Source organism: Lithobates pipiens, unplaced genomic scaffold, assembly GCF_037356315.1.
Source record: "Lithobates pipiens isolate NorthernLeopardFrog02 unplaced genomic scaffold, aLitPip1_a1.2 Scaffold_30, whole genome shotgun sequence".
In the NCBI taxonomy this organism is placed as follows: Eukaryota; Metazoa; Chordata; class Amphibia; order Anura; family Ranidae; genus Lithobates; species Lithobates pipiens.
The window spans coordinates 167,220,882-167,245,013 of NW_027507791.1; the positions used below are offsets into that span (position 1 = coordinate 167,220,882).

Consider the following 24,132-nt stretch of genomic DNA (forward strand, 5'->3'; position numbering starts at 1 on the left):
TCGCCAGTCTCTGGCCACCTCCTGAAGCATGTCGCCAGTCTCTGGCCACCTCCTGAAGCATGTCGCCAGTCTCTGGCCACCTCCTGAAGCATGTCGCCAGTCTCTGGCCACCTCCTGAAGCATGTCGCCAGTCTCTGGCCACCTCCTGAAGCATGTCGCCAGTCTCTGGCCACCTCCTGTATAAAAATATTTTTTAAAAACAGTCATTTTCGGTATCGGTGCTGTTTCGGTATCGGTTTCGGTTTTCGGCCTAGTGTATTTTTCATTTTCGGTATCGGTTTCGGCACCAAAAAACCCATTCGGTGCATCCCTAGAGTTTACTTCCTCTTTCATTCCCTGCAAAGGCAAAGCATAATGGACTACTATGCATCGCATAGTAGCCCATTATGTGTCACTTACCTGACTCAGGAGCTAGCGAAGTCGCCGCTGTCCCCTGTAGTCTGCCGCATCCATCTTGTTGGTAGGGTCTCGCAGCTCCGCCGCTGTCATTCGGTGAAGCCGCGATGACGTCACTCCCGCGCATGCGCACAGGAGTCGACACGCGCGGCAGCTCCATTCTTGGAAATGCCGCGCTCAGTGCGCCTGCGCGCCGCTGTCTACGGCGCATGCGCCTTAGACAGCGTTGCCCGTTTTCAGGCAAATATCTCCTAAACCATATAGGTTTAGGAGATATTGCTTAGACCTAGAGGTAAGCCTTAATCTAGGCTTACCTGTAGGTCAAAGTTTTTTGTAATGGTTTTTCAACCACTTTAAATACAGGAGAAAAATAGTCCAAAACCCCAACATGTTTCAGCCATTAGGCCTTTGTCATGTCTAGTGTACATGTATCCAAAAATATGTAATGTACTGTGAGTATAGAAAATAATCATCCCCTTTAAATCAAATCACATTTTGTTGCTGTTTGGCCTGAAATGAAGACCGTTTTTGTTTTAACCAGCTGTATTTACTCAGTGAAACGTAGAACATCCAAGTGAAAGATCTAACAACAATATGTAAAAATAAATAAATAAATCAACCTTGTATCAGTATTTTGTTGAACCTCCTTTTTGCTTTAACTACATCTTTTAGTATGTTGAGAGATGTCTCTACTAACTTTGCACATCTAGACTTTGCAGTATTTGCCCACTCTTCTTTGCAGAATTGCTCAAATTAAGTTAAATTTGATAGTGATTGTTTCTGGACAGCAGTCTTCAAGTCATTCCACACATTTTCATTGGGGTTTAAGTCTGGGCTCTGATTAGGCCATACAAGGCCATTCACCTTTTTCTCCTTTGACCACTGTGTGCTTCGGTTCATTGTCATTTTGGAAGGTAAACTTTCTTCCCATTGACAACTTTCTAGCAGAATGTAGCAGATTTTCCTCACGAATTTGATGGTATTTTGCCCCATCCATTTTCCTTCTATCCTGAGAAGTGCTCCATGTCCCTGCTGCAATAAATAGCCCCATAAAAGGATATTGCCACCTCCATGCTTTGCTGCAGCTTAATAATAGACTTTACTGTGTTTTTAGGCATTGATAAAGCCTTTGACATTTTTTGTATTCATCTCCTGACTTGTGCTTGTCCACAACTTTATCCCGGAGATCTTTTAGTTTTTTGATTATTTCAGTTGCACTAACATGGACTGAGAAAGCTCCTTTCATGCTAAACTACTGCTAAGCAAAATGACTCAAGCTGATCACAGTTGAAAGTCAAATGGCTTTGTGTGCCATTGACTGTCCTTACAGCAGATTCCAGCGTATACACTTTCAGGAGTCTGCTTATCAGGGAAGAAATTAAGGTATGTCCTAGATTCTGAAAGTGTAAAAGCTGTTGAGGTGTTAATCATTTTCATTGCTTTCTGACTCCCTAATAGGGAGATTCACCCCTTTGTCTTGGTTGACAATGGTCACCAGGAGAGATAAAGGGACGAATCCCCTATCAGGGAGTCAGAAAGCAATGAAAATGATTAACACCTCAACATCTCTATCTAAAGCGGCAAACAAAACAGCTGAAACGACGGAGCAGGAGCCACCAGTCTCAGCGGTGCCCCAAGTCTGCGTCAGAGCTCTCCCTGGAGGACGGGGGGGGGGGGGGGGGCAGGGGCCGCTTTCTACCACCTTTGCTCCTCCAACCTGGCAATGAACTTTCAGGACCACCGGCAGTTGTCACTTGAACATTTGTCTTGGTTGACAATGGTCATCAGGAGAAATAAAGTGTGGGGTCAAATGTCCCAGTGACAACTGTCAAAGACAGAAGATACCCTCACTTTCCAGAGCTTTCTTTTCACTTTGTGATGCATCGCCAAGAAAGAAAGTAAAGTGGAAGCTCCCTAGTTAGCGGGACCTAGACAGCAAAAAATAACCGGTTAAAGTTTTTAAGCCTTCCCCCCTCATCTGTCCAAAAAAACATTTTAGTTATGCACATACTGGTTAAAGCAGATGCCTTTAGCTGATTGGTCACTAGCAAAAAGAGAAATCTGCAGGGATATTCCCTTATATACAGCCTTCCACTCCAGCTAGCCTTTGTTTTTTGGTAGTGTCCTCAGGTGATGGACTGCTTTCTCTTACATTCACTGACTGACACAGCTCCTTTATTCTTGACCATTGGGTTGTTACGCCACCTTCAGGAGAGGACTAGGCAGAACATGTTAAAATGTACAAAAACCAGAACTTTTTAGTTCCACCCAAGGGTAGGTCCCTTCAGTAACAACCCCCCAGCCTGCTTCCTGTAGCCTCAGTTTATTTCTGCCTAGTGAAGGAGAGGGACCTAGGAACCCTGCGGGCCCATCAGTCCTGGGATTTTTTTGCAGGCGTTTGTCTTTTGTGCAAGATTAAGATCCTGTGATCTGCTATCAACAGCCGGCTAGGTGACGGGCTGGATTTCTTTATCCTTGTAGTCTCCCCAGCCTGGCCAGCAAGCATGTGCAGACCATAGCTACGCACTGGGTCGGCCTTGACATGCCCCTCAGGCTCCAGGGGTGACCGGTGAGCGCAATGCTTCAGGGCACATATGACCGGGCTACTGATGTCTACGTCAGTGTGATATGAGAGGTCGATTCTGGGGGCCCTCTTTTCCCTCTCTTCTCTCCCTGTCCCTATCTCCCCTCCCCCCGTGGGGGATGCTGCATGGGCTGCTGAGCGGTGTGTGTGCCATATAGATAAGGGTCCCCTGGGGGGCTCTCACCTTGGGTGGGGGGCTGCACTGGGTGTTTGTGCCCCTGGGTGTCTGTTGCCTCCCCGCTGGGTGTCTCAGAACAGCGTGGTTTCTTCTCACAGACACCTGGGAGCTGACACAGGGTGGCGAGTTCCAGAAGGAACCATAGGATCGTAGAAGGCCTCAAAGCCGGGGCCTCAATTCCCGGCGGCGCGGCCCGACGCGATCACGCCGGGGGGGTCCGCCGTGACAGGATACCCCCAGCTGTGATGCCCCAGGCGCCAGCCCGTTATTTCTAGTCACAAATGCGACCTGGCGCCCGGGTTTTGTCGAGCCCTGTATTAGCATATTATCGAGGTATATGTAATCACATTAATAAAAATGAATACATGGACAATCGCTGGTATGTAGAGCAGTAATATGGACTGCAAGTGCCAAGAGTGGCATACCCGGTACCTATGTCTGTAATCACATGGAATAAGCATAATGTACTGAATTGATATTGATGACCTCATCAGGGCGTAAGATATTAATATAGCATCAAGTATAGCTCGATGGGAGTCCCAATCTCCTTTTAAATGTATCTGCCTGAAAGTAAGACAGATATTCCTCAAGCTCTGTGTTTTGTTGACACTTTAAAGGATTTTACAGCAGGTTTTTCGTTTGGCTCTCTTGTCTGTACATATGCACAGTCTTTTATGGCTTAAGAACTGGTCAGCCGAGATTCCTGGTTAAAGGTTATTGGCAGGTTTCCCCTTTCATGGGGAATGTTTATTTGGTGATCATTTGGACAAATGTATCCAAATGATTTCCGGAGGGAAGAGTTCTCTACATCCTGTGAAGAAAAGCACCAGGCTTCCCTAGTTTAAAACCTCAGGGACTGCTTCCTCAAATATCTCAGCTCCAAGGCAGTTCTGCTGCCAACAGGTGACTAGGGTCAGGGGCAAGCTACAAGGCCAGGGCCAGAAAATGCCCTGGGTCCAAAATTCTTCTAATCCCAGCACCAAGCCTCCCTTTGAGGGAACATCCCCACTTCATCGGGTGGGGGGAAGGCTGCTGCACTTTGTGGACATTTGGAGAACAATAATTCAGACGAATGAGTCACCTCAACTATATCCCACAATTACAATCTGGAGTTGTTGGTGGTTCCCCCTCAGAGGTTTTTAACCCCCCTGATGGTATTCCCAAGTCTCGGGGTGGAATTTTTATGCCAAAAGTGGTAACCCCGAGCCAGACTCGGGACCGCATCGCTGGATCTAGGACGCTTACTTAACTTCTCCCTTGGATCCAGCGATGTCCTCCCGCTGTACGAGTGGCTCGTCCTCCACTCGATTCATCACAGAGCTGATCTCCGTGCCCTGCGAGCGTTGCGATGCACGGGGACGGAGATCGGCACCAAATTCAAAAAGTGAAACGCACAATGTACATACAGTATAATGTTATCTTACAGATTACATTGCTGTATGTACTAATTTCACATTCCCTTTGTCCCTAGTGTTCTGCCCAGTGTCCTGCTTGCAGTTTTGTATTATAAAAACTGTTCTTTATGCCTGGAAACTGGAGATTGTCCATAGCAACCAAAACTGTCCCTTTACATCTAATTGGTTTTAGACCAGCTAGAAAACGGCGATAATAAATTTGAATCACTCGCATTATTGATCGATAGCGATTTGTGGGGAGATCCGTCATCAAATACTGAAAAGTAATGACAGCGACAATTCTGCAACTGAGCAAATTTCAGTGTTTTTGATTTGATTACATTATTGAATAATTTTTATTGTTATATTATTATTTGGTACAATTATTTATTATATTATAATTTATGCTTTCATTTTTCAAACTTTATCATACCTGGGATGTCTGCTACACTCTGGTTTGGACAGATTTAAGTGAGTTATTGCTAAGAATTACAGGACTACAATATAAAACCTCACATTTTCATGCAAAGTAATTGTACCGCTTTTAGCACCTAAAATCTAAAATAATCGTACCACCAGGGAGGTTAAGCGTTCCCTCAGATCCTCCAAAAAGAGACTTATTGCTTCAGGCACTACATCATTTAGTGCATCAAGGAGTGATTGTAGAGGTTCCTGTATCTGAAAGGGGCGCATGGTTTTGCTCGAACCTGTTTACGGTTCATAAACCAAACTGGGACACAAGGCCGGCTGATGCAGTCCTTTCGGATGGAGTCTGTCCACTCAGTAGCCTCACTGCAGATGGGAGACAATCTAGCCTCCACTGATATAAAAAACGTGTATTTAAACACCTTTTTGTATCTTTCACCCTCATCAGAGGTTCCTGCGATTTGCAGTAGAGTAACATCGTTTTCAGTTTGTGGCTCTACACTTCGGGCTTGCTGCAATCCTCGGTTGTTCATAAAGGTCCTAGCACCAGTACTGGGTTTTTCTCTTATATTCACCATCCACACAGCTCCTCTCTCAGCCATTGGGTTGTTTTCCCTATTACTAGGAGATACTAGGCATTAGTTGTAACACAATACTCAGAACTTGGTTCCGCCCAGGGGGCGGTCCCTTGGGCAACAACCCTCCAGTCTTCCAGACAGACCACAGTTTTATTTTTCTTAGTGAAGAAGGACCTAGGAACCCTGCGGGGCCTATCGGTCCGTGTTTTTTTATGCAGAAGCATGATTTTTGCGCAAAATGAATTATCCTGGGATCTACTATTAATAGCCGGCTGGATGACATGCTGAATACTCTTATCCTTGTAGTCTCCCCAGTCTGGCCATCGAGTGTGTGCAGACCAGAGCTCCACGCTGGGTCGGCCATGACGAAACTTCAGCTCCAGAGGTGGTCGGTGAGCTTTTTATGCTCCAGGGCACACATATGACTGGGCTACTGATGTCTGTGTCAGTGTGCCGGGCCAGCAGCCACCCTGTACTGATCAGTGAGTGGGTCTGTAATGGAATGTTACCCAGCTCTTCGGGACTGGTAAGTACAGCTCTCCCTGCCTTGGTGGGGCTGAGCAGCTGGGCATTCCCTGGGAGGTCGATTCGGGGGTCCCTCTTTTCTCTCCCTGTCCCTTCCCCCCCTCTCGGGGGGGATGCTGCAGAGTGGTGTGTGTATCTGTGCAAGGGCTCTCCGGGGGAGGGGGCGTGGCTCTTGCTCTGAGGGTTGGACTGTCACTGCCCTAAGTTCGGGTGGCAGACAGGGTAGGGTCAGCATGGCTTCAGAAACTGTTTTCTTCCCCCGAAATCCAGGCGATTGCAACCTGGTTCGCCTGCGGAATGCGCAGTGCCCTTGGGCGCCTTGTCGGCGGTCCTCAATTCGGTTGTTGCCAAGATAGAGGAGGTGTGTAGGTGCAAGATGCTAAAAAGCGGCCACTGCCCCCAACCCCCCCACCCACCCGTCCTCTGGGGAGAGCTCGGATGCAGACTCGGGCCCTGCTGAGGCTAGTGACCCCTGCTCTGTAGTTTCAGACGATGCTGACAAGGACCTGGGTCATGGGTCCTGTTTTTCATGTCCTTGTGGCTATGCTTGTGTCCTTTGCAGCGCTGTCTCGCCACCGTTGTTTCTCTCTGTCCCTCATAGTTCTTGCATCAGCGGCCATCTTAGGTTTGCCCAAGGGAAAGCATGCTCTCCTGGGCTTCAGTGGCCATTTTCTCTGCGATTTGTCCTTATACTGGACGTCAGCGGCCATTTTCTGGAAGCCTGAACACGTTTTTCAGTGTTCTTTAGTGGCAGCATGTGCTCCTGTGCTCTGGTGGCCATTTTCCCTGTGTTTTGTGTCCTTATACTGGACGCTGGGCGGACATTTTCTTTGAGCCTGAGCACACTACAGACACTTTCAGTGCCATTAACAGCTGCTTCCACCGACAGAGCTGATTCCTCTGCACCTGGGAGCCAACAGACTACAGGCACTGCCTGCTGGATAGCGCAGAACTCCTCAGGCTGGCGAGTATTGCGGGAAAGGGCCCCTCAGCCAACAGCAGTAAGGAGGGTTGGAATGTTACTGTCCTAAGTCCACTTCGGGTGGCAGACAGGGTAAGGTCAGAATGACTTCAGAAGCTGATGTTTCTTCCCCCGAAATACAGGCATTTGCAACCGGTTTGCCTGCAGAATGCGCAGTTCCCTGGGGCGCCTTGTCTGCAGTCCTCAATTTGGTCATTGCCAAGATGGAGGCAGTGCAAGGTGTTAAAAGCGGCCCCTGCCCCCAACCCCCCCCCCCCCACCTCCCTGTCTTCTGGGGAGAGCTCTGATGCAGACTCGGGCCCTGCTGAGGCTAGTGACCCCTGCTCTGTCGTTTCAGATGACACTAACCAGGACCATTCGGACAGTGAGGATGAGTCCTTGTCCTGGTCCGTGTGTGACAAAGCGTTTGTTGGAGCACTTATCATAGCTGTGCGTGATACCCTGAAGATTCAGGAGCCAGCAGATCCCTCTGCTGATGTAGTGGTCCCTTTTGGGTCCCGTAAGCCAGCCATTCACCTAAGGTGTTCCCGTATCTGACTTATTTTGACATGTTCATTTAGAAGGAATGGGGTCGACCGCAATGGACATTTCAGGTGCATTGCCCCTTTGGGGAGAGCCTTCTCAAAAAGTGTCCGGTTCCTCCAGTCGTGGACCCCCCAGTATCCACGTTAAACAAAGTAACCACGATCCCGGTAGAGGCGACACGTGAGGGTTGCCTTTGGGAGTTTGCAGCCCGGTGGTCCTTCCAGTTGTCTGACCAATGGGTCTGCAATTTGATTTCCACAGGCTGCAAGATAGTTTCTCAAATAGATTCTTCCCCTCCAGCATACCCGTACTCCCGGCTCGCCGAGAGGCCCTCTTGGGGGCGGTAAGGGACCTGCTGAATCGTGGGGTGATAGTACCTGTTCCGGAACTGGAATGTTTCCAGGGATTCTACTCAAACCTGTTTGTAGTCCCCAAGAAGGAAGGGGTACGTCCATTCTTGGATCTAAAAGCCCTCAATTAATTTGTAAAAGTACAGAGGTTCAGAATGGAATCAGTTTGCTCAGTAGTCGCTGCACGCCATCAAGGGGACTCCTTGGCATCCTTGGACATCCAGGATGCATACCTGCACATGCCTGTATGCCTCCGGCATCAAAAGTTTCTGCAATTTGCAGTTGGTGAAGCCCACTACCAGTTTGTGGTGCTCCCTTTTGGTTTGGCATCAGCCCCCCCGAGTCTTTACCAAGGTATTGGCTCCTGTTTTGGTGTTGCTACGGAAACGTGGATCGTGATCGTGGGTTACCTAGACTATCTCCTCCTGAGAGCATCTTCCACCTCAGAATTGGAGGAGGATGTGGCGATCACCATGCAGACCCTGCAGGAATTTGGGTGACTGTTGAACCTAAAGAAAATCGGTGGTTGTACTGACTCAGCATTTGGAGTACCTAGGCTTGCTCCTTTACTCCATGGAAGCGAGAGTATTTCTCCTTTCAGACAAGCTGCAGACTCTCAGAGCCATAGTAAAACTGCAGATGAACTGCTTCTGCATGTGATTCCTTGGACTCATGGTTGCCTCCTTCGAGGCAGTACCATATGCCCAGTTCCACGTCCTGCAGAAAGATTTTGACAAAATGGGAGAAATCTCCATTGTCCCTGGATCGACGGATCCAGGTGAGCCAGTGATTCCCTGATCTGGTGGCTAAGGTCCCCAATACTTCAGTCCGTGAAGTCGTTCCTACCTATGAAATGGACAGTGATCACAACGGACGCCAGCTTATTCGGCTGGGGTGGAGTAATGGGAGTTCAGTCGACACAGGGCCTTTGGTTGGCGGAGGAATCCAAGTTCCCGATGAATCTGCTCGAACTGAGAGCGATCAGGCTATTCCTCTCCACATGGTCGATGAGACTGCGAGGGCGTCCGATAAAGATCCAGTCAGACAATGCCACGGCGGGGGCATATGTCAATCATTAAGGAGGAACAAGAAGCTCAGCCGCCGCACGGGGGTTCGCTCACATACTTCAGTGGGCAGAGCGACATGTACTGGCCCTGTCGGCCATTTACATCCCGGGAGTTGAGAACTGGCAGGTGGACTATCTAAGTCACCAGATGCTTGACCCAGGAGAATGGGCGTTGCATCCGGAGGTGTTGAGGCTACTGTCCCTGCGGTGGGGCACACCAGACATGAATCTTCTGGCCTCCCGTCTCAATCGGAAGGTGTCGAGATTCGTGTCCAGGACAAGAGATCCGTGGGCAGACGCGTTGGTGGCTCCGTGGGATCAGTACCAGCTGATCTATGCCTTTCCTCCACTGACACTGTTACCACGTCTGCTTCGCAGAGTGGAGGCCGAGGGGATCACCATAATTCTGATTGCCCCAGATTGGCCCCAGTGTCCCTGGTACGCAGACCTAGTGTGCCTGGTGGCAGACGATCCCTGGCGACTGCTGTTAAGAGAAGACCTTCCGTCTCAAGGTCCGATTCTTCATCTTGTTTTACCATCGCTGGTTTTAACGGCATGGCTATTGAGAGCCAGGTGTTGAACTCGGTGATCCCACCTGTGCTAAGAGCACAGAAATATTCTTCCCGGAAGATATATCATCGTACCTGGAAGGCCTGCATCTCCATGTGTGAGGAGAAAGGGTGGCGTCCGCTCCTTTTCTATATCCAGGGTCCTGCTGTTTCTTCAGCAAGGACTAGACCAGAAACTGGCTTTGAGCACCATTAAAGGACAAATATCGGCTTTGGCTGTCTTTTTCAGTGACCCCTGGCGTCTCACCCTAATGAACACTTTTGTTCAAGGGGTGCGGCTTGTAGTTCCTCCAGTGCGTACACCGTTACCCCCATGGGATCTGAACCTTGTGTTATCGGTGCTGCAAAAACCGGCATTTGAAAATATCAGAAAGATCCCTCTGACTCTTTCCCATAAAGTGCTCTTTCTAGTGGCTATTACACTGGGAGGGTTTTCGGAACTGGCGGCCTAGTCCTGCAAGTCGCCCAATCTGGTTATTCGCAAGTATAAGGTGGTGTTGCTTCCGCTACCTTCCTATCTGCCAAAGGTGGTCTCTGCGTTTCACATCAGTGAAGACATTGTGTTACCTTCTCTGTGTCCTAAGCCAACAAATCCTAAGGAGGTGGCCCTCCATTCCCTGGACGTGGTTAGGCTCTGAGGGTGTATTTGTCTGCCACAGCTCCCTTCCCGAAGTCGGACTCACTGTTTCGGTGGCTGGTTCAAAGAAAGGCATGGCGCTCTCGTCGGCCACCATTTCCAGGTGGATCAGGCAGATTGTAGTACAAGCCTACGCCTTGAAGGTGCAGGTGCCCCCCTTTCCGGTCACGGCCCACCCTACAAGGGCAATCGTCTGTCGCTCAAGTGTCTAAAGCGGCAACCTGGTCGTCTGTTCACACTTTTACAAAGTTCTACAAGGTAGATGTCAGTGCATCGGCTGTTGCCTGTATTGGCCACAAAGTTTTGCAGGCGGCTGTATAGTTGCAATTGCATATGCAATTTTTTTCTTTTGTCCTGGTTTTTGGGTAAAAACGCAGTACATTTAAGTTAATGCACTGTTGCATTTGTTACCACAGTTTTGGTGTGGTTTGAAGGTAGTGCCTCTCTTTTGAGGATGAAGTTTTTATGCTGTTAACAGGGGCGGACTGACCATTCGGGCACTGCCCGAGGGCCCAATGCCACTAAGTAGCCCCATCAGGGTTGCCAGCCACAATAAAACCAGGGACAGTATGTAAAAATCTGTGCTTTTTTTTTTTTTTTTAATCTCAATATTATAGCTGCCTCGCCTCTCCAGTACCTTTTCAGTGTGTGTCTGTCTGTATTCCTGTCTGTCTGTATTCCTGTGTGTGTATATTGTGTGTCTGTGTATTCTGTGTGTGTACTGTGTGGCCCCATAATCTCCTATTGCCTGGGGGGCCCCATAATCTCCTATTGCCTGGGGGGGCCCCATAATCTCCTATGGCCTGGGGGGGCCCCATAATCTCCTATGGCCTGGGGGGGCCCCATAATCTCCTATGGCCTGGGGGGGCCCCATAATCTCCTATGGCCTGGGGGGGCCCCATAATCTCCTATGGCCTGGGGGGGCCCCATAATCTCCTATGGCCTGGGGGGGCCCCATAATCTCCTATGGCCTGGGGGGGCCCCATAATCTCCTATGGCCTGGGGGGGCCCCATAATCTCCTATGGCCTGGGGGGGCCCCATAATCTCCTATGGCCTGGGGGGGCCCCATAATCTCCTATGGCCTGGGGGGGCCCCATAATCTCCTATGGCCTGGGGGGGCCCCATAATCTCCTATGGCCTGGGGGGGCCCCATAATCTCCTATGGCCTGGGGGGGCCCCATAATCTCCTATGGCCGGGGGGGCCCCATAATCTCCTATGGCCTGGGGGGCCCCATAATCTTCTCCTATGGCCTGGGGGGCCCCATAATCTTCTCCTATGGCCTGGGGGGCCCCATAATCTTCTCCTATGGCCTGGGGGGCCCCATAATCTTCTCCTATGGCCTGGGGGGCCCCATAATCTTCTCCTATGGCCTGGGGGGCCCCATAATCTTCTCCTATGGCCTGGGGGGCCCCATGAGTTGTCAGTCCACCCCTGCTGTTTTCCCACCCATTTTGGCACTGCTTGGGGACGTCCCAATGGCTAAGAGAGGAGCTGTGTCAGTCGGTGAATATAAGACAAAATAGGACCCTCCCTTCCTATTTTTCTTTAAGTTATATTGCTTGTTGGCATACTGAGGGCTGCATGGCAGGCTGGGGGGTTGTTAACTAAGGGACCGCCCCTTGGGTGGAACTACAGTAGGTGACCGTGATATTGTGTCAATCTCGCCGCTTCTATCGGCGAGATTGACACCCTATGAGCTCCGACACGGGAGCCAGCGCCGAGCTAGCTCGCATCGGGAAAGGAAAAAAAAATTATTTTCCTTTCCTTTTGAGCATGGCTGGCCGGGTTCACACTGGTGCGGGGATCCGAATTAGATTCCCGCCAATACCAGGCAATGTGTTTGGTATGAATCTTAACCACGCCAAATTTAAAAAAAAAACGGCATCGGCTCCCCCTTGGGAGGCATATCAGGCCCTTAGGACCGGTAGGGATTTTAAGATTTTAAGGGGAATCCCCTACGCCGAAAAAAACGGAGTGGGCCCCCCCCCAAAACCCATACCAGACCTCTATCCGAGCACGCAGGCTGGTCACGAAAGGGGGTGGGGGACGAGCGAGCCCCCCCTCCTGAGCCGTACCAGGCCGTGTGCCCTCAACATGGTGAGTGCCTTGGGGAAGAGGGGGTCCGCGCGGCCCCCCACCCCAAAGAACCCCCCATGTTGAGGGCACGCGGCTTGGTACGGCTCAGGAGGGGGGGGGCGCTCGATCGTCCCCACCCCCTTTCCTGACCGGCCGGGCTGCGTGCTCGGATAGGGGTCTGGTATGGATTTGGGGGGGGGCCCACGTGGTCTTTTTTCAGCGTAGGGGATTCCCCTTAAAATCCCTACTGGACCTAAGGGCCTGGTATGCCCCCGAGAAGGCATGCAGGCTTCATGAGTGGGGCGACATTATCGCCGCTCTCTCGCTCTTGCTACTATAGGAAAATGACATTTTCCTATTGCAGCCAGCGCGAGAACCAGCGCAACGGGATCGCGCTGTTTAGAGAAGCCTGTCGCCAGGAACCAGTGCGACAGTATCGCACTGGAAACACAATATCGTCGGCACCTACTGTAAATGTTCTGTGTTTTTTATAACATGTTATGCCTAGTCTTCTCCTAAAGGTGGCATAACAACCCAATGGCTAAGAGAGGAGCTGTGTCAGTCGGTGAATTACAGAGAAAATGATTTTATAAAGCTCTATTTGTGGTAAAGAAAAAGGTCAGTTTTGTTTGGGTACAACGTCGCACAACCACGCAGTTGTTAAAGCGACAGTGCTGTATCGCAAAAAAGGTGGCCTAGTCATTTGGGGTAAAATCTTCTGATCTGTAAGTGGTTAAAAGGGAATTCCAGATTCTGATAAGCCCCCGCCGGCAGACTGCCACAACCACTGGTCAGGATTGTTGGGAGAAAGCCCTTGTCCCCATTAACATGTTGCCTGGTAAAGGTCAGAGGGGGTGCTTGCTTGTCAAGGGCCTGGTATGCAGTGGGGAGGGGTTGGGGGGGGGCCCACACCACTTAATACATTTTTCTTTCCATTGCCGGCATTCTTTTCACAAGTTCCACCCAAATCCCACATATATCGTGAAGGGTGCGACTTTCTTGAGAATTTTGGTGTTTACCTTGAGGCCTATGGACCTCAAGTCTCATGAAAATCAGGAACAACTTTGAAGCCGCACAGATATGAACAGGTACCATAGGGAGACCTGGGGTGTGACTTGGTTCCAAGTTTGCATGAAAAGTCGCTAAAGTGGGATTGGGTTGAGCTGCCCAATAACAAATTGGCCCAAAAAAACCCCATAAAACTGCAAAACACAAATAGTGCGGGCAAAGACGCAAAACACACAGCAAAAAGTGCTGCAGGAACGAACCAACAGCTAACTGCATACATGTGAACCAAGCCTAAGTGCACAAAGGTTAATCAGACTAGGTGTACTGTAAGAAAAAGTTTTGTTGTGACATAGTTCCAGTTTATGTATTAGAATGCTTTGCTAAAAACCCTGCTTAAATGTGGGGAGGATTGACCAGGGTCAAACTGACTCTGGGTTAAAATGCATGCTGTGTTTGGCAGTGGCATTGTCTTGTTATCTTCTGTTTTAGAATCAGAGCATTGTAATATGACATGTTTATAATGAGGATAAGTTATTCCAGTTTAAATTGAGATAACATGCTTTCTAATAATATCTTGCATCATTCTTACAGTTTCTGTAAATCGGAGGGAGACACATGACCTGGCACAGCAACGAAGCACTCTTATGTTTCAGGCATTTTGTGGATTAAAGTATGCAATGTATGCCCTTTGTATCCAAGCTAATAAACATGCTCAGTGCAGGAACAGCCATGCCAACCAGATGGATGGATCTCTTGCGGATGCAGAATTTCTTAAAGAACCGGGCAGGGAGAACCGTTTCTCTCAAGGTATTGTTGTTTACTATTTATACTTATTTTTGACTTGTTTGTCTTTTTGAGATTACATTTGCAAATAAATGTGTTTTTTTTTTTCCCCCCCAGTTGCAGACCCCTTAGGGCTTTTTTTACAGTATTTCACAAAATGTGGTTATTATTTAAGTCTGCTGCCTCCTCGACTGAAGCTGGAGCTTGTGGAGAACATTTTTTCATTAATGTTTGCATCACTGAATGATTTAACACCAGAGACTCAACTGCTTGATGGCTGTCCCATGGAAGAGATTAAAAAAGACAGAGGTGTGAATGTTTGTAGACCTGGAAACTTGGACATCAATATTGATACGGAAGGGTTGGTGATATCTCCTTTCATTAATCCCCAACATACTAGTAGCAACCTGATCAATGGCAATATAACTGAAAGTTTTCGAGAATTACCATTTATTTCTACGAATAACATTCACAGCACTTTATGGAACAGCGCTGGGACTAACTACATAAACCTAAAACATTTTACTGCTGGGTTGACTGGTTTTTTAACTGATGAAATTGTATTGGATAGCTTCTTAAAAATGTTGGGAGAACAAGTGGAGCTAATAAAAAACTCTCTTCACCCAAATTGTTTCTCCCTAAATGATGAGCAAAGCCTACTTAGGGGTGTAAGCACACACATTTCTTCAGAGGACTTCAGCAGCAGATTGGCTAAGCTATCTAAATATATTTTTGAAGCTCAGTGGAGATACAAGGTTGTCATGAGCAACAGAAATGCAGGTAAGTGCTTCTTATGTCTTTCAAATCAAGTATAGTAAATGATAAGCCGGAACAAGTGTTTTTCAACCTTTTTTATAGTCGAGGAACCCTTTAGAAGTGCGCACAATCCCAGGGCACACCAGTCTGAGCGCTCATTTAGACCAGGTGGTGTGTAGAAGCACGCTTGCTTTTTTTCCCCTTTCCCTAATGGGCTGTTCTATGCTCATGAGACACACACCAGTGGTGCTGGCATGATTTAATTGCACTGCACCAGAACACATGGTACTGTGGTACTATGCACTTTAGTGGGCACCAGCGTATGCATATTTGCTAGATGTGTGGGGTGTCAAACAGGCAGCACATTTGTGGTGGGTGACAATTTTACAAGTCTTACTGCAGTACATGTCCTAAACATTGGTTTGTTATGGCAGAATTAAGTGGTCTGTAGGTTGTAAAACCCCCCTTCCCTCTCAGCTCCCATCTCCCAAATCCTCCCTCCTAGCAAAATTCCCCACCAAATGCATCTCGTCACTACAGGTTTAGTGACCGTGACAAAGAGGAGGAACGAGGTGGTGTGGGCTGCCCCCAGCTCCTCGCCCACCTGTCTGTATACCCACCATTTTTTTATTGCTGCCAGGACAGGAGCAGTATGGAGAAGGAGATAGGAGGATGTAATCAAACCCTGCACAGTTTGATCAGACACTGATCCCGTGTTGACTCCTGTGAACAGAAAGGAGGGAAAAGGCACAGCCTGCAGCTTCTCTTGGATCTTTCCTCCTCCCTGCTGCTATCTGCACTCCTGTTGGCAAACCAGGAAGCTTTCTGTAGACAGTATCACTCTCTGATCAGGTTGTTATAGGTTTGGACAGTTTTGCTGTGGCACCTTGAACATCACTGTTATAAACAAAAAGCATAAAATATTACCATACAAAAATCCTGAGAATTGAACATTGTGTGTGGATACCACTGCCCTAAATCAAGCAGTATAAGAGAAATAAAGAAGTGGAAATGATAATTGGGACAAGTATTAATATACATTTTATTGAATCACAATAAACCTACATGCAAACCCCAACCTAACATTATCCCACTGTTTTTTTTGTTTTTTTTGTTTTGTTTTTTAAAGCAATAAGTACAACATACATAACATCACATAGTTGCAAACATTCCTGGTGAGGACAAAATATGAACATTTTGTAACACTACATATCACAAAAACAGGTGCCTTAAGGCACAACTGATCTAAAAAGATATTTAACAGTAGATTGGGCCTCAAACATGTAAATGTTTGACCTGTATATGGGCTAATGGCCCTTAAAAAGTAGGACCCATAACGTCTAAACGTATTTCTCAATCGTCTTATTTGGAATAATACACTCTTGTGGAAAGGAAATGGTATGCCTGTGCCTACCTGATGACTGTGTGTGGTCTCGGACCACAAGCATCCCGAACGGGGATTGTCTCTGAGGCGCAAGCTCCTGGACAATTTGGGGTTCGAAGGTTAAAGGGTTGGGTGGGGATGTGTGTAAGGGGGAGAGTGGATCTGACACTACATTGTATAATATGGGGAAGAGGGTAAAGGAGTGTACATGACTGCCTGGGGTTGGGGATGGACAGGTTAACCTACAGTGGGGGGGGGGGGGGGGTGTGCAGAGGTGGGGTCGATTTGTGCGAAAGTAAACATTTATATTCATCCGATAGTTGAAAATGGTGCCAACAAGACCAGACGTTCCTGTATTTCGTGAGTGTATCTTTGGATTGATGGATAAGTTCCTCCAACTCTGCAGTTTTAGATATACGTCTGAACCAGTCTGCAATTGTGGGTGGTTTAGATTTCCAGAAAGTGGGGATACACATTTTTGCCGTGTTAAGTTTAGCGCAAGATAGCGGTGATAATGTCTAAAAGGAATCATGGAATAGTGGAGAAGCATTTGCGCAGGGGAGAATTCTATGTCGTACGTGGTGACCTTGGAAGTAATGCGATGGACTTCTTTCCAAAATGGCTGGAGCATTGGGCAGGACCACCAAATATGCAGCATAGAGCCCTCACCTCCAGAGCATCTCCAGCATTTGGGGGAAACGTTAGGAAAAAGTTTATGTAGCGTGGTCGGGTTTCTATACCATTAAGAGAAAATTTTGAAGCCATTTTCCTGTGCTGTCACATTGGTCGAACCCTTGTGAATGAATGTGTAGATTTTTTCCCAGTCTTCTGGAGACAAGTCAATGGATAAATCCCTTTCCCAGCTTTGTGTTGCCGTATTGGATTTAGGATCAAAGTCAGAAAATAGCAGGGCATAGATGTCTGAGATCATATGTCTTTGCGGTTTCGTCTTTATGCATAGTGTCTCGAAAGGCGTAAGCTGTCTGGTATGGTCATTGCGGTTGTGGGGGTCATTTAGGAAGTGTCGAATTTGGAGGTATGTCCACTGTGAGCAAGGTCGGTCAGGTGTCAGTGAAGGTATGTCGGGGCAGGTTAGAAAGGAGCCTCCAGTGAAGAAGTACCTCGCTTGAACTTCAGTATGGGGCCAGAAGTCAGCCAAAAATGTGTCTGATTGGCCAACTGGGAAGTCCGGGTTATGTCGGAGGGGTGTTAGAGGACCTTGTACGGTGGCGATGCGATGTGTTGGGCAAATTTTCAGGAATGTTTGTAGAGTGCTGCCAATTAATGGGTGTCGTTTCCAACTTAGGGGTATATTGTTTGGGGTAAGCCAAGGTAATTGGTGGATTGGGGAAAATACATTTTCAATTTGTGTCCAGGCTTTCGAATGATAGTGGACGTTCCAGTCTACGATTCTCGTTAATTGGGACGCCCAGTGATTTTTATGTCTGGGAGGCCTATACCCCCTTTAAGCTTGGGCAAAGACAGTCTCGCATATCTGAGTCTAGGGCGATCTTTGCCCCATATGAATTCACTACATGCCTCCCTATACGAGTTGAAGAAGGCCTGGGGCAGTCTTATGGGCACCGTTAGTATGACGTATAATATCCTCGGAACAATATTCATTTTGAGTATTGCTGCCCTCCCAAACCAAGAAAAGATACCAGTCGACCAAGTCTTTAGGTCCTTCTGAATACGTTGAAGTATGGGGATATTGTTTTTAGCGTATAGGTTAGATAAAATGGAGGGAAGATTGATTCCTAGGTAAGTAATGGCGGCTCGACTCCATTTGAATGGAAAGTTGGCTTTGCACAGTTCAAGCGTGTCCTGCTGCAGGGAAATGTTCAGATTTCGAGTAATTTGGAGATTTGAGAGGGTTTTGAAAATGGTCAAGTACGCGAGTAGGTTGGGTATCGATGTGTGTGGGTCTGTGAGGAAGAGAAGGACATCGTCTGCGAAGGCAGAGAGTTTGTAGCGTCTGCAATTGTCACTCCCCTGATACTTGGGTTGGTTCGTATTCTTTGAAGAAGTGGTTCTAGGGTAAGAACTAATATTAGGGTAGAAAGGGGACATCCTTGGTGGGTTCCCTTTGATATGGAGAAGGCATCCGACAGGTGACCATTAACTCGGACCTTCGCGGTGGGTGAAGAATACAGGGCCATGATAAATTGGAGCATGCGTTCTTGTATCCCAATCATTTTGAGCACCTCTGACATGTAGTCCCAGGCCACCCTGTCGAATGCCTTCTCCGCATCGAGGGACAGGAAGAATCCTTGTTGTTTAGAGGACAGCCAATGGTGGATGTTAATGGCTTTAGTAGTGTTGTCCCATGCCTCTCTTCCTGGTACAAAACCAACTTGGTCTAATGAAACTAACGAAGGAAGAAGGGGTATGAGACGGTTAGCCAGGATTTTTGCATACATTTTTAGATCTACATTTAGTAGGGAGATTGGTCGGTAATTAGTCACTAAGGAGGTATCTTTGGTTTGGGAATTACGGTGATGTGGGCCATCAATAAGTCAAGAAGTGGGGGGTTGTCTGGAGATAGGGAGTTAAAGGCGTTTATGAAATGGGGTCTCAGTATAGTTATGTAAGATTTATAGTACGCTGTCAGTCCATCTGGTCCCGGGCTCTTGCCAGGTTTCAGTTGTTTAAGCACAATGTCCACTTCAGTGGATGAAAGAGGTCGGTCCAGTTCAATGGCGTCATTGTCTGAGATATGGTTCGTGCTGTATTTGGCAAGGAAGTCTCTGATTGTTTGCATTCTGAATGTGTCATCTTTCTGGGTATCAGTCTGGTGTAGGTTATATGGGTATAATATCGAACAAATTGGTTCTCTATGTGGTCATTCAACACCACCTTGTGTCCACGCAGGTCTGTTAGGGAGTGTATAGTCGTAGAGTCTTTTTTTTGCTCTAAATGCTCTAGCCAGGAGTTTACTTGACTTGTTTCCGTACTCGTAAAAAACTTTTTGGGAGAGACTATAGTTTCATCTTATACGCTTATTTAGGAGTTCCAGGAGATCGTCTCTGGCCTGCAGTAAGTCTGGGAGGGCTGCTGATGCCTGAGAGTGTTTGTGGGTGCGTTCTAACTGCTGTATCCGCATTGTTAGTGTTGTGAGGAGTGCATTTGTCTTTCTTCCGTTTGGTCGAGATTGCAATAAGTTCCCCTCAAATGGTACTTTTGTGAGCTTGCCACAATACCATGGGTGAAATCTCTGGGGAATTATTTTCCTGGAAATATAGTGATAGACGTTTCTTTGTCTGCTATTATGTTTTCGTCTGTTAAAAGGGCACAACGGGACCGGTGAATAGGAGCAATCAATCTGCCTTCTGACTCAGGTAAGTTGTGTAGATCCAGGAGTCCCCACGATCTCTCTAGTGCACCCTGTGTAAGCTTCTCGGCCCTTAACGCACTATACTGTTAAACTATGATGCTAAATCCTGCCTAACCGGTTGCTAGAACCCTTTCCCCCAAGATCATCCCCTTTCCACCACCTGTTAGATCTTTAACAGGTCCTCGGCTGTATGCTGTGATTCCACCTGTTCCCCTTGTCCCTTATGTTATGTTTAGCATCTCCCCTTCTCTCCTGCTCCGATCTAACCGGAACCTCGGACATTCACTTAACCCTTGTCCAGACTCCCAGGACATTCGCAGAGCAATGGGCTATGAGGGGTTCCAAGGACTGGGCACTAAAATGTACAAAGATGCTCCCAAATGCCAGCCACAAGGCTGTCTCCCTTCCCCCACCCCGCGGTGTAGAACTCTTCCCCTCCCCCCCATTAACTACCTTTTATTACTCCTGAAGATACCGCAGAGGACGTTTAGCTAAGGTATATGGTATACTGTGTTTTTCCCCTGTGTCATGTGTAGCGAGGGGACACAAGTTTAAGCTCGGTCTCCTTGCTGCTAAGACTTGCATTTCACAGGGGTACATTCTCTGTGGCTTGCAGGGTAATATTCGTCAGAGGGTTACTGGAGCGCGCTCTGCATAAGATTGACTCTTTCAGTGATATCACACAGCATATCACATCCCGAGGGGGGTGTGTGTCTCTCCACCTAGGGCGTAAGGCACGGTGAATACGCTCAATGCCTATTGGGGTGGAAGGTGGTCTGTCAAGTAGCGAGTTGAAGAGGCCGGTCACTTGAGTTTGCAAGTGCTCTGCATCTATCGCTTCTGGCAGTCATCTTATGCGGAGGTTATGGCGCCTTCCACGGTTGTCCAAATCCTCGATGTGGCGATTCTGCTCCCTCAATTGCATGGTGTGAGTTTCCAGGACTTGGCAGGAGCGGCGGACTATCGATGAGTGGGCTGTAGTGACGTTCTCCACTTCCTGGACTCTCCCTGCGATCGTTTGGATGTCCACTCTGAGGTCTGATATCGCCGCTGTGAGGGCTGCCATGAGGGTCTCCTTAATATCTGCCACTACCGATCGGAGATCGTGGAGGCTGGGTTGTTGGTGTTTTGTAAGTATAATCCCCGCATTTTCTAAAGGGGTCCGTGGGTTAGAACCAAGTGTCAGGCCTGTTGCATGAAAGGAGCCCTGGGACACCGCCATATTGCCAGCCTGTGTCCTGAACATCTCAGAGATATTCTGGCTGAGACAGCCGGTATTCTCCCTGGGGGATCTTGAGCGAGAGGCGGAGGATCCGCGGGGAGATGTTCCCATGACTTACAATTCGGTATGCAGTGAAAAACCTCTGTTGTAGGCAGTTGAATCTCTCCATCAGGAGGAGCTCTCCGATTATGCTGCCATTCTCCCTCGAGGTCAGGCCACCCCCCCCACTGTTTTTTTTTAAATCCTGGGATGACGTTACAACTCCCAGGCTGACCCACATCTAAACAGCAGCATGCATCAGAGTTACAGGGATAAGAACAGTCTATATATGTTAAGTTGGCTCTAATGTTATTCACCGACTGACACAGCTGCTCTCTTAGCCATTTGGTTGTTATTCCACCTTTAGGAGAATACTAGGCATTACATGTTATGTAAAACACAGAACTTTCCAGTTCTGCCCAAGGGGCAGTCCCTTAGGTAACAACCCCACAGCTTGCCATGCAGTCATCAGCTTTATTTTGCCTAGTGAAGGAGAACGACCTAGGAACCCTGACGGGCCCATCGGTCCGTATTTTTCTGCAGAAGCTTGGCTTTTTGCGCAAGATGATAGCTCCTGTGATCTGCTATCAACAGCAGGCTTGGTGACAGGCTGGATACCCTTATCCTTGTAGTCTCCCCAGCCTGGCCATCGAGCGTGTGCAGGTCGCAGCTCCGCGATAGGCCGGCCGCGACGAAACCTTAGCTCCAGAGGTCGTGAGCTTTTATGCTCGGGGGTACACATATGACCGGGCTACTGATGTCTGTGTCAGTGTGCTGAGGCCAGCAGCCACCCTGTACTCAGAGAGTGGGTCTGTAATGGAATGTCTTCCAGCTCTTCAGGACTGGTAAGTACAGCTCTCTGCTTTGGTGGGGCTGAACAGCTGGGCATTCCCTGGGAGGTCAATTCGGGGGTCCCTCACCTCTTCTCTACCTGTCTCTATTTTACCTCCCCCCTCCCTCTGGCGGATGCTGCATGTGGCTGCTGAGCATTGTGTGTGTGTCTGTAGAGGGGCTCTCTGGGGGGGGGGGCTCTCACCTGTGGGAGGGCTGCACTGGCTGGCTGTGTCCTGAGTCCTGTTTCTCATGTCCCTGGAGGTGCCTGTGAGGCTGTGCCTGTGTCCCTTGCAGCGCTGATCACCGTCATTTTTTCAGCTCTGTCCCTCATGGTTTCAGCATCAGCGGCCTTCTTAGCTGTGGACAAGGGAAAGCATGCTCTCCTGGGCTTTGGCGGCCATTTTCCCTGAGATTTGTCCTTCTACTGGGCGGCCATTTTTAGAAGCCTGAACAAGTTTTTCAGATTTCTCTAGTGGCAGCATGTGTCCCTGTGCTCTGTCGGCCACTTTCCTACTGTTTTATGTCCTTATACTGGACGCTGGGTGGCCATTTTCTTTGAGGCTGAGCACATTGCAGATCGGTTTCAGCACCATTAGCAGCAGCTTCCACTGACACAGAGCAGATTTTTCTGCACCTAGGAGCCAACAGAGACCACAGGCACTACCTGCTGGATAACGCAGAACCTTTCAGGGTGGTGAGTCCTGTGGGAAAGAGCCCCTCAGCCAGCAGCAGTAAGGAGGGTGGGACTGTCACTTAGGGTGGCAGACAGGATAGGGTAAGCATGTCTTCAGAAACTGGTGTTTCTTTCCCCTAAATCCAGGCACTTGCAACCGGTTCACCTGCAGAATGCGCAGGGCCTTTGGACACCTTGTCAGCGCTCCTCAATTCATTCGTTGCCAAGATGGAGGCGGTGCGTGGGCGCCAAGGTGTTAAAAGTTGCCCCTAACCCCCCCCCCCCCCTCCTCTGGGGAGACTCAGGCCCTGCTGAGGCTGGTGACCCCTGCTGTCATTTCAGATAACGCTGACCAGGATCGTTCGGACAGTGAGGAAGATTCAGGAGCCAGCAGATCCCTCTGCTGATGTAGCAGTCCCTTTTGGGTCCCGTAAGCCAGCCCGTTCACCTAAGGTATTCCCGTATCTGACTTATTTTGACAAGTTCATTTACAAGGAATGGGGTCGCCCGCAAAGGACCTTTTTGGTCCCCAGATACATGTCGGTGCATTAGCCTTAAGCGAAGAGCTCCTCTGGTCGTGGACCCCCCAGTATCCAGGTTAAACAAAGTAACCACGATCCTGGTAGAGGGGACTTCTGCCTTTAAGGACCCCACTGACAGGAAGGCCGAGGCAGTGCCTCGTTCCTTGTTTACGATTGTGGGGTCACCTGTGCGACCAGTACTGGCATCTGCACTTGTGTCGCAGACACTGAGTGGGCAAAGCACCACGATTTGGGAGAACAACAGGCTTCTCCTGTCTGTGTGGAACTAGCAGACCAACTAATGCAAGGCCTTGAGTACATTTGTGGCACAGCCCTGGATACACTTCCCCTGTTGTCCAGGGCTTCAGTGTCAGAAGTGGTGCTGCAGTGCCAGATTTGGTTAAAATGCTGGTCTGCCGACCAGGCATCCACGAAAGCCCTGACAGATCTTCCCTTCCTTGGCGACTGGCTCTTTTGATGACATTATTAAAAATGCCACAGGTGGTAAGAGTACACTACTCCCACAGGCCAGGATGGCTAAGGAGCCAAGCCATAGGCAAGGGTCCTCATTTTCCGCTCACAAGCGGCTTTTTCGTCTGCCCGGAGTTTCGGCAAAATGACCCCAGCCCGACAGGAGGACCACAGAATGACAGAAACGTCCTTGGAACCGCAAGCCTTACAAGCCTGTGAGCAAAAGTGCTACCTCATGAAGGTTTTTCCCCACCCATGACCCGGTAGGGAGTCGCCTTTGGTAGTTTGCAGCCCGGTGGTCCTCTCGACTGTCTGACCAATGGGTCTACCATCTGATTTCCTATGGCTACAAGATAGAGTTCCTCTCTTGGCCACAAAACAGATTCTTCCCCTTCAGCATACCCGTTCTCCGGGCTTGCCGGGAGGCCCTCTTGGGGCAGTAAGGGACCTGCTGAATCGCAGGGTGATTGTCCGTGTTCTGGAATCGCAACGTTTCCAGTGTTTCTACTCAAACCTGTTTGTAGTTCCCAAGAAGGAAGGGGTACATCCAATTTTGGATCTAAAAGCCCTCAACCGCTTTGTTAAAGTGCAGAGGTTAAGAATTGAATCCGTTCGCTCTGTAGATGCTGCACTCCATCAAGGGGTCTCTCTGGCGTCCTTAGATATCAAGGATGCGTAGAAAAGAGTCTCACTGCTCCAGGAGCACACATGCAGATACTGAATTGTTCTCTTTGCCCGGAGGTCACAGGTGCTGTCAATTGCCGATAGCAACAGAGAAAAGTAGACCCTGGACTGCCGCACTCTTGAAAAAAAAACACC

General features: G+C 48.7%; 1 protein-coding gene across 6 annotated transcripts in view; it reads left to right on the top strand.

The window, feature by feature from the left end:
* The window catches only part of ZFYVE26 (zinc finger FYVE-type containing 26), a 1,794,472-nt gene that overhangs the window by 322,258 nt on the left and 1,448,082 nt on the right, over positions 1-24,132 (top strand). For all 6 annotated transcript variants that reach the window (XM_077465059.1, XM_077465061.1, XM_077465063.1 and 3 more), the window contains 2 exons: positions 13,888-14,103; positions 14,197-14,859. In XM_077465059.1, coding sequence (XP_077321185.1) covers positions 13,888-14,103; positions 14,197-14,859 — 879 coding nt within the window. The remainder of the gene's footprint in view (positions 1-13,887; positions 14,104-14,196; positions 14,860-24,132) is intronic.